This window comes from Sciurus carolinensis, chromosome 7 (assembly GCF_902686445.1).
Source record: "Sciurus carolinensis chromosome 7, mSciCar1.2, whole genome shotgun sequence".
NCBI lineage: Eukaryota > Metazoa > Chordata > Mammalia > Rodentia > Sciuridae > Sciurus > Sciurus carolinensis.
Genome location: NC_062219.1, coordinates 9,063,859 through 9,076,090, shown reverse-complemented (window position 1 = coordinate 9,076,090; position 12,232 = coordinate 9,063,859). Strand labels below are relative to the sequence as shown.

At 44.8% G+C, this 12,232-nt stretch overlaps 2 protein-coding genes across 2 annotated transcripts in view; one reads left to right on the top strand and one right to left on the bottom strand.

Moving 5' to 3' along the window:
- Tmem181 (transmembrane protein 181) overlaps nt 1–3,096 on the top strand; it is a 48,389-nt gene extending 45,293 nt beyond the window's left edge. The window contains 4 exon segments of the mRNA XM_047557979.1: nt 175–264; nt 1,006–1,044; nt 1,047–1,071; nt 1,408–3,096. Coding sequence (XP_047413935.1) covers nt 175–264; nt 1,006–1,044; nt 1,047–1,071; nt 1,408–1,483 — 230 coding nt within the window. The 3' untranslated portion in view covers nt 1,484–3,096.
- Nucleotides 3,097–5,486: 2,390 nt separating this feature from the next.
- Dynlt1 (dynein light chain Tctex-type 1) lies at nt 5,487–11,834 on the bottom strand. The gene is given in 6 exon segments (XM_047558313.1): nt 5,487–5,933; nt 6,247–6,324; nt 6,705–6,728; nt 6,731–6,827; nt 9,082–9,123; nt 11,723–11,834. Coding segments are annotated over 6 exon segments (339 nt in total). The 5' UTR covers nt 11,750–11,834; the 3' UTR covers nt 5,487–5,862.
- Between the last annotated feature and the right edge of the window lie 398 nt (nt 11,835–12,232).

Here is a 12,232-nt window from a genome sequence, read left to right as displayed (position 1 = left end):
GGTGACGGCTCACCTGTTATTTCCTGTAACCTGTGTGACGTCCTGACGTCTGGGTTATGGACTCCCACGCTGGTTGGTGGTCCACACTAGAAAGGGCTGGCGGGGGGGCAGACTGAAGGCAAAGACACCAGCCGAGGTGTCCACACAGGCGGTTCCTCCCTTGACGAGCACCACCAGCTGAGTTCCTGTCGTTCTATGGCTTGCTGAACTTTTATCTCTACACGTTGGCCTTTGTGTATTCTCCATCAAAGAACGCTCTGTATGGTAAGTCACTGGGGTCTGGCTTGCAGGCCACACAGATGAAAGTCCCCATGGGTTCAGGACCCACTAATGGGCATATCCGGAAACTGTCGTTCATGGTCCCCTCTCTTTGGGACAGAGAGACGGGCGTTAGGTAGTGAGGCTGAAGTTTTGTTAGAGTGCAGCCTGTTGAGCCTGTGTCCATCAGCCACCTGAAGCAGTCTGTTGAAGACTGGTGTCGCGACTGCTTAGAGCAAAGCCAAGACCTGCAAATACAAAACACGCCAAAAGCAAAACAAAGCAGCCCTGGCCCGGAGTGCTGCCTGTGTGTTGCGCTGTGCCCGAGGTCGCAGCACCTTCCGGGCAGCATCTCCTCTGAGCTTCTCAGTGCCTTACGACAAAGGAAGAAGGAAGCTGCAAGTCCAGGACAGGGTGGCAGCAGGCAGGGCAGAGCCACATCTCCAGGAGCGCGTCTCCCGTCCCCTGCTGCCCCGTGGATGTAGGCAAGTGAGTGGGAAGAGGTCACGTGTGTGGCACCTGCCTTTGCCCCCTCTTCCTACAGGCGCTCACTGGTCTGCACCACAGCCCGGCCAGGTGGCTGTGCTGGCCGTCTCGTAGCTAATGGACTCTTGAGGCGATCTTCTCAGGTTCACACCTAAACTCAGGACCCGGGTTAAGACCCGGCTGGGCTCCAGCTCCTTTGGCCTTCTCTCTGGGATAATGATAAAAATTGCTGAAGATAAAAAGGCTCTTGTTGGTTTTCAGAATCCCAGCTGAAAGACAATCCTGCGTTTTCCATGCTGAACGCTCCGATGATGATGTGATTTATGGGTAAGTCACTGTCCTCTAAGGGCCATCTCAGCAGGAGCATCCCAGCCTGGCTTTGTAGTTCTTAAGTCTAAGATTCCCTTCGGGTACTAGAAAGTCACCTGGGAGTGCCATGTAGTTCCCGGCTTTGTCTTCACATGGCCTGGGCTTACATTCAGCAGTGCCTCTCTTTGCAGAAGGCCCACAGTGCGTGGTGGGCACGGGAAGCAGGGGCCCCGGGTTGAGGAGGGCAGGAGGGGTGGTGACAGGACACCCAGAGGGAAGCCGGCAAGCGGGCCCTTCCCCAGCCGGTAGTCATGAGTCCAGGTAGAATGGTCACGGTCTCTTTCACACAGGAAGTGACTATGAAGAGATGCCCCTGCAGAACGGCCAGGCCATCCGGGCCAAGTACAAGGAGGAGTCCGACAGCGACTGAGCTCTGGGCGGTGGGCCAGGCGCAGAGGCCAGATGCCTCCCCTCAGCCTGCTTGTGTTTAGACTTTTCCTGTAAGAAAGGTTCCTGTTCCTTATTTGTTTACATATTTTTAAAAAGAAAAACCAAACCTGAGGGAAAATCTATATGTTGGGCCAATTTGCTCCTTATATGGGAAAAGGCTGATAAAAGGCATAAAAAGCCAAATCCTTTCTACAGATGAGAGAGCATGTTTTCAGTAGTGAGACATCACCAGTTTTTAGTAGAGTTACGCACCTTGTTTTTTAAGATAATTCACTAATTTTGAGTCCATGGGAAGCCTTGTTTACTTCCTTCCCTCTCTTCTGTTTTTTTTTTTTTTTTTTTTAACGTTTAGACCCAAAAGGAAGCCTGTTTCTGTGGCCATATGGGTGGGCAGTCCTTCCCTGGGCAGTGGTTGGGGCCCTGGGTTCCCCAGAATCTAGAACCATCACATCAGCTGCATTTGGTGAGCCATGTATGGCGCATCTCACTGGGGAGTGGCGGGGGCCTGGGCTCCAGCCCTTCACCGCTGGAGCAGAGGTGATAGTGACAGCAGAAGTGAATTCTGAGGAGCTTTGGTAAGCTGAAGGAGAAACCACAGTTAACAAGTCACCAGCTCTGCGGGCAAGGTTCTGTGCCATGGTGCTTTCCCAGGGTGTGTGCACACACCTAAAGATGGCGGATCTCCCTGTGGTTGGGAACAGGGTAGCCCTTCTTGTTCCAATAGCTTCTGCAACTCTGTTGAACATGAAGCCCTATAGAGCTTTATTTTTTTAAATAAAAGCTACATGAATGATTGCTATATTATAGATTCTTTATTGTCAAAAAGTTTTTCAGTTTCCTTTTTTGGAACTAGATGAAAAGAGAGTAAGAGATTTTAAATGGCTATGGAAACACATCTTTGGGTAACTTGTCTGGAAGTCACTCCCTGTCCTCCAGTGAGTCTCACGGTAGCCAGGTGAGCAGATACATTGCCCCATGGAAAATAGACATCCCTGGTGCTGGTGAAGCTTGGGCATCAGAGGTCCTTTTCCATCCTGTCAGAGGCAGTCGAGGTTCCCTTGCTCCTCCCTGGCCACACACGGTGTCTGTTAACATGGATACTGTCCTGTCTGCTGCCGTCTTGGCCACAGAGGCCCAGGAGTGGCGCATCGGCGCTCCAGGCAGCACCTACAATCCCTTCATCCATGCACCAACTCGTATTTCCATCCAGAGCTACAGGTGGCAGTCCACCTCAGGTGGCACCAAGACCAGGGGAGTGTTTGGAGGAGACTGTGCTTTATGACTTCCTTTTTAAACTTTAATGATAATGTACTTTATTGGATTTCTTTTACATTGTATTTTTAAATACCTTGTAAATATGACTGTCTGAAACTATCATTGCAAGGGTATTCAAGTTTACATGACTTTTACATCTGCAATGCTGTGATGACTTTGTGATTCTGTGTATTGAATAGTTTGTTACCAAATTTACAATTCCTAAGACTACTCCCAACTATAATTTATGTGTATTGAATGAAGACTGACTTGTGCTAACATATTCTAATATGTGATGTAGTTTGTATGTTTTAATCATTATAAAAGAATTGTCCATGATTTGGAATGCTGTTATCAGTATATGTAAGATATTTGAAGTTTGGCCATAGACATAACTTTTATAAGCTTGTCTTTGTCGTATAGTGTGATTATAAACTGATGGCTAATATCATCATACACTGATTCTTCATAGCATCAGTGAAAAAAAGGAGTATTTTTTGTTGGAAACAAGAAAAAATTAGTACGTAAGGGGAAAATGGTTCCTTATTAAATCATGCATTTTCAATTTCTCTTCTCTGGGTGTTATATATATCGACACATTATATATTTCATGTAAAAATTTACTTAGAAAGCATTTAGCATGTAGAATATGTGCCATAGGTATTAGGTTAAAACACTAAAGTCTTCCAGAAACTTTTGATAGTAACAAAATTGTTTTTCTTCAAAGATACTAAAGTTTTGCAAACCTTAAATTATAAATGGGCTGACTTTAGTGCTTTCATGATAATGGCTTAAATAACATCATCTCTGGGATATTTTTTATATTGGTCCAGTCTAGGGGAACTTGGAAGATGAACAGAGCTATTTCCTGGTTTCCCTAGAGAGAGCTTCATTATCCACATGGATAACAGATCTGCTTGATTTATTATTAAATCATTATAGCAGTGAAATGGTGCCATTCTCTTTCTAGAGAAGGGGATATATAAACTATATTAAAGATTTGTAAGGTGACTATACATAATTACAGACTGCAATAAGTTAGAAAAATGTTTAAACCATCCTACTAGCTGGATAGGTTATAAGACAAATGTCACTAGCCTCAAGTGGTTGATGAACTGTTTATTGAAGGTACAGTTACGATAAAAGTTATAATATGGCCAGTAACTTAGTTCCTGCATCTTTTCACAGGAAAAATGCACCCATAAAAGGGATCATTAAAAGGGACTACTCTATTAACATTATTAAAGATCAGATGAAGATACTAAAGTGTATTTGTGTATACTGAAGGGTTTAAAAACTGGTTGCCTTAGATTAGACTGGGGGCGGGGGAACAAAATACAAATCTTGAGGCCAAAGGGAAACTGCTTTAGTCTGTGACATCCCGTTGAGCAGTTTATCTTGATTTGGTGTTTTGGATGCACTGGTGTGATACACTATGAAAGGTTTTTCTGCTACTGAAAACTGCCTTTTTACAAAAAAAAAAAAAAAAAAAAAATTCTGTAAATATTTGTAAAATAAAACAATACTAAACTTTAAGCTCAAAAAGGAAGAACTATGATTTTGGAACTGTCAGTAGACCACAGTGCCACCTGATCACAGTGGTTGTAATCAATCAGGCAAATGTCAATAAATGTTTATTTATGGCAAACTATTTGGGAATGGCCTCATTTTGGTACTATACCCTTCTGTTTAGTCCATTTTTAGCTTTCAATCCTTGTATGCACCTTGATGTGTATGCTTTGTGTGGAGTTTGGCCTTTCAGATATGAATGCTTTAGTAGAACGGTTTCGGAGGCAAGAATGGGGCTTTTTTTTTTTTTTTTTTTTTCCTCTTCATTTCAGTGTCATGATTACCATGTCTGACTATTACCACATCTGCTGTGGCCTGTGGGAGAGCTACCAAGAGCAGACGCCTGGGCTTTACTTGGACGTCTGACTTTAAATCAATTGGATTAACTGCATAATTGTTGTGGACACAAAGTGACCAACTGTGAAAGCATTTTGTAAGCCCTAAAGTACTAAAACAATTTGTGATTGCTACTGAAAAGTAACATGGGATTAAAGGCTGTAATGTCACCGCTTTGAGCCAAGTGTCTGACTTGCCAGCCTCCCCCTTAACTTCAGAGGTGGGAGCTTAGGAATGAGGGATGTGATCCTCCAGAAGATGTGACCAGCACTGAGGCAATGCTGTCAGAACCCTGGCCCAGTGGGTGAAAGCAACAAGTCCCCCTGCTGGAGAGGACCAGAGTACAGATGCAACTATTTTTTGGAATTTTATCTGGATGTATGTAATCGCATCCCTAGAAAAACAGCCCCAGGATTCTCTCTCCTGTTTCTTTGTGTTGGTCCATGTCAGCTGAGGTGATCAGTACAATGAACTGAAACAGACAAGGTGGCTGCAGATCTTCTTCCTTTTCCTAGATGATTTGGGGCTTGTCACTCCTGCTTGTTTAACCTGCCTGTGATCATCAGTGATTTCAAACTCACCAATATTCCCACGCTTCGTAGGTCATAGTAAGAAACCAGTAGATGACCTTGGAGCCTGGCCTGCCAAGAACCTGGCCTCACCTCTTCTCGGCGTTGACGATGCTCTGCTCTTGAGAGTCCTGGCAGAGCGTTCAGGTACACTCACGGCGGCACCGATGGCAGAAAGAGCTGAACGCAACTTTCCTTTTTTTGATTTTGTAGATCCTGAAGGCACTAAGTAAATGTGAAGAATTTGTGACACTAATGTACACTATGAAGAACAAACTTTAAATTTGAATAATTTATTATTCTAACAAAAGTATAAAGTATGGAAAATTAGTGTATTTGGATCATTTCAGAGAGTAAAGAGTTTTCCACTAGCAGACTGCAGCTTTTAGCACCTTTGAAAAGAAATGCAGAGTTAAGACAGTGGCAGCATGAACTCCAGTCTACCCACCGAGAGCCACTCGTCTGGCCTCAGGGGCGCAGCTCATGGACAATGCAGTCATTGTTTATTTGTCTACGTTTTGAGAGTGCTACAGAACACAAGAGAAAGGTGTCCACTGAATCCATGGTCGGTGGGTTAGAAGGTGGAATAGAGATGTTGAGACAAGAAGAAGTCACAGGCTGGACAAAGAGGTTAGATGGACAGTCCGAAGGCGCTGACAATGCAGTACATGGTCTTGTTCTCCCATCGCACAGTGCAGCTCCCTGGGGGAGGAGGGGAGACAAATCAGCACTGAGAATGAGGAAAATCAGGGGACTGGATGTTCCGCTTTCTCCCACCAGGGCCAACACTCAAGTACCGACCCTCCTTAGGGTACACAAATAAAAAAGGTGGCAAATATCTATGACATGTAAGATAACTTGTAAAGATGCTTTTGAAGACACAACACACCCAAGCACACAGTTCATAAATCACTCCTTTTAAATAATATATGTCTTGCATGGTCCAAGAAGGTACTTGAAATTTTTCAGGGAAAAGGCACATGAAGACCTCACAAATGTGGATGAAAAATCATACCATCAGTAGAGCTGTCCCAGAAGCAGGAACTTGCTGTGTGTAACCCAGCTCCATTCTTTTGCATAATCACACAGGTCACTTAAATTAAAACAAACTTTTATTAGAAAAATCTTGGCAACATAAATTTCATTTTGCCCACTTTTAATGTACGTACATAGATCACGTGATTGATGTTCACAGTAAAAATGATAAGGGTAGACTGCCTTGTCCTACTCTCTTGACAAATTACATACTTATTTCACCACTTACTTATTCTAAAAGTTTCCAGTCAGATGTATACCCTGGAATTGTACCAGCAGCCAAACAGGCCATGTGTACACCACACAAGTAACTTATTCCTGGGAGGAACTTTCTTTGAAGTTAGGCGCTAAACTGCCAAGTTAGCGCTCTCTTCTGGCACACCTCTGATCAGTATTTAAAGAACCACTAAAAAATATATGAGAAACAAAATCTATTACCGATATATTTAAATGGTTTCCCAGTTTGGTGAGTTGGCTTAAAGTTTGTTCTACAACATTTGTGGTCCACTGATTGACTTTGCTGTGCTGGTAAGCATTACCACCGATGGCACTCTCTATAGCCTAGAAAACAAAGCAGAAGGAGTCACAGCTAAAGATTGCACTAAACACCTTCCAGTTAGTAACCAAAATGGACCATCCTAGGAGCTAATGAAATAAGATTTATGAAAGATGCAAGTTTATTGTTAATTATGAGGATTCATTATTTCTAGGGCTAAAGAACAGCTCTTTACATTTTAAAACTTAAGTCTGTGATGACATTTATTTTGAACTTCCCTCTTTTTCTGTGCTTTATTCTTCTAGGGCTATTCTAGGATATGGCTCACTACCTCTCCTCCTGCTAATCAGCTTACCACTCTGAGGTTATGGCTTTCTGGGTCCTTCCCTGTCAGCTCACCTTTTGCACTGGCCCATGTGCCAGTATCTAAGCAGCTTTCTTCTCTACCCTTTCTAATCTGCTGTGCTGGAAACCAGAAACCTGAGTTTCTCTCACAAATCTGACCCAAAATAAAAGTAACATTCAGTGAAGACCATGTTCCACCCTCAGACACATGGACAGCCAACAGTCAAGGCCTGCAGCGCAGGTGGTGGTGAAGTAGCAGAGTCTGACACCCAGCCAGCAACCCTGCTTCTGAGGAACAAAAACCTACAAAGGGTCACCCCTGGTTCCACCTCATCCCCTGCCATGTCTGCTCCCTTTAGCTCAGAGCATATGTAGGGTCCAACAGTTCTGGACCTGGAAACTGTCAAAAACAAGAAGACTTTGTTCAAATCATACCTCTAAATCTGGCAACCCCCTTCATGCACTCTGAAATTCACTTTTTCAGGGAGGGAGAAAACCCATCCTTCAGTTTTGGACCTGTTGAAATTATAACTTCTCATTCTTTAACACAGCTTGAGTAGAGAATGCACCTATTACCAGGGCAAAAATGCAATTGAGGTCAGAGATACAGGGGAAGGGAACACTGGCCATATTCACCCATGCTTCCTTGGAGGGTGTTGCTGTGTACTTTCCATTGTTCCTGCTCCCTGGTGAGCAAGTCAAGGTTAATGCAAGAAACAAGCGAGGCCACGCGAGATTCCTAACAAGCTAACTCCACTTTCCTGGTTCTAGTATAATTTACGCCTTCCTGCTCCCCACCTGTTATACATGACAACAATGAAAAACAAATTGTGAAAGATCCCTCAAAGAAACCAGAAAGTCACGCCTGATTTGGATAATATATAGAGTAAGAGAGAAAATCATTTTGCTTTTGGATACTTTTCACAAAAATAGGTTGTGGTTCTTTATTACTCCAGCATCAGTCAATAATTTGCATTAGGGCTGGGGAGATAGCTCAGTTGGTAGAGTGCTTGCCTCACAAGCACAAGACCCTGGGCTCAATCCCCAGCACCGCACACACACAAATAATAATAATGATAATTTGCATTAAAAGTAAATTAACATATGGAGCCTCAAATGGTATCCTTAAAGTTAGATCACTGAATGACTTTCTTTTAGCCAGTGGCTTCACTATTTGGCTGTCTTACCCTCTGGCTTCATTACTGCCCCAGGAGTCCCTAGCTCTGTTCTGCATGCTTCCACCCCCTCACACACTCCACACACACCTCCAGCACAGGGCCTCTGCACACGCTGTCACAGCACAGAGGTGGTGTTCCCGTCTTTCTACGGTTAACCCTAATTCAGGTTGAATTTCCTTCTAAATGCTCTTGCAGCACCGAGTCCTGTGGCACTGTCCACACAGCAAATGCAAGCTCATGGGTCCAAGTATCTAGTAAAAGCCTGCCCTCCCTCCCCTACACGGCAAACTCCACGAGGGTTAGTCCCTGGCCTGCTCCCTCCATGTGTAGTTCTCAGGAATGAACAAAGAACATCACCCCTTTTATCTCATCCTCCTCATCCTCTAAAGGGAGGTACTATGCCACATAACAAAAATGTGGGTAGTTTAGGAAATGAAAGAAGAATAGGCCCCTAACTGCATCGCCAGTTCCAAACCCAAAGTTGTTAAATTTTCTTTGCGTTCAGCCCCACTGAACACTACAAATAGTTGTTTGTATGCCATGAGACTTCTATGCTAAAAGGTCACAGAATATAGCCTTGGTAACATTTAGTAATATGCCACATTCAATATTCTGATTAAAACATATAATTTACACAATATATGAATAAATCTTATCTAGATATTAATGAAGTAAAAATGTTAGTTGAAATGCTCAGTAGTTGCTTAAAATATTCCCAAGTATTTAACTCATGTAGTGTTTTCTTTCATAAAAGTCATTAATCAAACACTTAAAAAGGAAGCATTTCTCCTCTTACCTCTTTCACAATGTTGCTCACTTCATCAACAACAAAAGCAGTCTATGAGGGAAGAAAAAATAGGTAAGTCTGATTTATTTAAAAGATGTTTCCACTGCATCAAATGCAAATTCAAGTAATAAAATAAAGAAATGAAGATTTTAGACGTTACCTCACTAGCTTGTTCACTTTACTCTGGAATGTGTTACAAGGAAACTCAAACAATAAGCAGCCCTTGAGCATCACAGAACCAGTGACTGCAGCCACAGGACTAGAACACACGTATATAATTTAAAGGTTCTGTTGCTGTTGTTTGTTAATCATGCTACAATTCAAGACCCTGCTTTGATCGAGTTTGATCTCCCATTCAACTGGCTATTAGGATCATTAACTAGTATAGATGGTTACTACTCAATTTTTATATAAACTAACTGATGCAACTTAAGTCATTTAAAAGATATAATTCTCTCTTCCCTAAGGTAAACTGATTAGAAGGCCTAAAACTCAGGAGGTTGGTTTTATTTTTTTTAAACCACTATTAACCACAGAATTTAAAATGATTAAGCTATCTCTGGATAATGATTTTTCTTAATGCTGTCCCATTTCACAATTAACCAGCTTACTAGGGAGGCGGGCTGTCAGCAGTAGTTTAGTCCAGAAGTACAGTTTCCTTTCCTTTTCACAGATGGCAGGTTCATAGTTACAAGTTACTGCTGAGTCCTGGGAACAGCGCTTAGTTCTGGATGTGCCTCCTAGAGGATAGCCCCCATAGCCCTTAGAGTGCTTGGCAGGTGGAATAAGAGCATCGAGCTCCGCCATGGCAAGGAGTTTTCCTTCCTGACTGCCTGGTGACCAGTTGGGCTCTGCTCTGTTCTAGTGATGTCCCTTTCTTTTCACTAGAAATAAGAGCTGGCTGCCCAAGATATACCTTTGCTATACTCAGGAGAAGTCAGACTTGGAAACAAAACCTAATCACCAAATTAATGAAAATGCGCAGTATCTTAGAGATTAAATCATTTCTGGAAGTTTAAATGACCTTTCCAAATAATTACAGTGATCTAAACATAAAGGAAAGTCTTGTTAACTTTAGATATGGTTAAAGTATGCAAAGGGTAGAGGGACATTTTAACAAACTTTTAGTGGAAAGTAGAGCAGTTGTATTGACTCCAATGGACTGTTTAGACTTCTACAAGAAAGATTAATGAGTTAAGAGTAGTATCCACTGTGAAGTTAGAGGGTATGCAGAAAAGGCTTATTGAGAGGCTGGAAGGATCAAATGGCCAATTTGTGAACACCTAAGGCAAGTGGAACCCAAAAAAGTCATGGTCTCATCCAGTCAGGGCATACATCTCCTGTAAAACAGATGACTGTTCCAACCCTTCATTTTACAGATATGCCACTGTGATCTGAAATAATGAATCACTCAGCCACTTCATTATGAAAGCCAGAGTTAGAATGCAATATTAAGGATTTCTTCACAGGTCTTTTCCCTTAAAAGGTTTACTCGATGTTACTATAATACAAGTCATTTTTCAATCCTATATTAGTTGGTGGTTTACAGGGAAAAGCCTCTTTGCTCACTGTTTCTGAACCATGGCTTCTCATGATTATTGACTTGGTTGCTATCAACATTCAAACGCTGATGACTTTGCTTGAGAAAGTCAGGAACTCAGATGAAACAAGCTCTAGGGTCAGTCCCTAAGTCTTACTTTCCCCTCAAAACATTCCTGGTTGAAATGTCTTTTTTAAAAAAATGACAAAATATCAAACCTACCAAATTTATGTTTCTTTTTGTTTCTTTTTTTACTGAGCTATCGCCCCAGTCCCCCAAATTTATGTTTCTATTTTTGACAGGCTGCATAAAACAGAACTCTATTTGAATTTCAAAAAGGATTATTCGAAAATAAGCAACTATTCTGTAACAGCAGTGTCCATCAGTTTTTTCCGGAATCCTTATCAGCGTGAAGAAAAGGCCATTAGGACAGCACACCTTACTGTGACTACTGCGTGGCAAGGGATTGTGTGCTTTGACCCTGCTTCTTGGAGCAGTAAGGCGATTTTATTCATCTCAAACTCTGAAATGAAACTACTGAAATGAAACGTACTCATTCGTGGCGGCGGGGTGGGAGTGAGCGCAGCAGCAGGACAAGGAGCGTGCGGAACTGAGACAAAGGCAGGTTCTGCTATTTGCCTGTGTGCATTTGGCAGACGTCAGCCCGCGACTGCAGGACCTGGGAGACGGCCCTGTGCACCCCTGTCACGCACGCATGACCCCTGGGGTCCGCTAAAATGCCAGGTTTCAGCCTTTCGGCCCCGGACGGGGGGCGCTCCCGGGGCCGGGCTGGGGTCCGCATCGCGGAATAAAGGGCGGAGTGATGTCATGCTCCCGGCGGCGCCGGGGCGCTCTCCTGGCGGACCGCTGGGCGCCGGCCGCGCGGGAAGCAGTCAGAGTGCCGGCCTTCGCGCCCCTCCCCGCCGGGCAACGGCGGCGGAGCCGGTGCAGGCAGCGGCGGGGCGGCACCGGCGACAGTCAGCCTCTGGCCGGGGACGACTACGGCCTGGCGAGCCGCCAGAGGAACTCAACCGGGACTCCCCAGGGGGGACCGCGCCACCGCGCACAGGGTTCCGGGCCTCCACCCTCCAGTCGGCCCCGGACGCTTACCTCCTCAGCAGCCTGGTAGTCTTCCATCTTTCCTCCAGCTCGTCGCCTCCGCCGCCTTGAGTATAGCGGACTGCGCAGGCCCACTCAAGCCACGCCCACGCCCACGCCCACTCACGCCTGCGTCCGCCCGCTCCGGCCACGCCCCCTCGCGCGCCAGGGCCCCCGGGCCACACCCACCACACCGACCACGCCCATGCCCTGCGTGGGGCCCCGCCCCTCCCCGCGCCCCTCCCCGCGCCCCTGCTGGCTGCGGTGAGGTCTGAGCAACCCGCTAGACCTGATGGTGGATCGGGAACTGGTGGCTGGGTCAGTCCTTTGGGACGTGGTGGTTTCCTTGCGAACCAGTCAGGGTAGCCTAGCAGCTCACTAAACCGCAGCAACTGGAGCCAAACAATGGTCTAGAAACCAGTCGGGGTTGGGGGGGAAAGCATCGTCGGACATCCCCCCCACCCCGCCCCAGCTCCTACTGTGTGAATTAATCGGAGCTTTCAAAGGGACCCAGGCAACTGG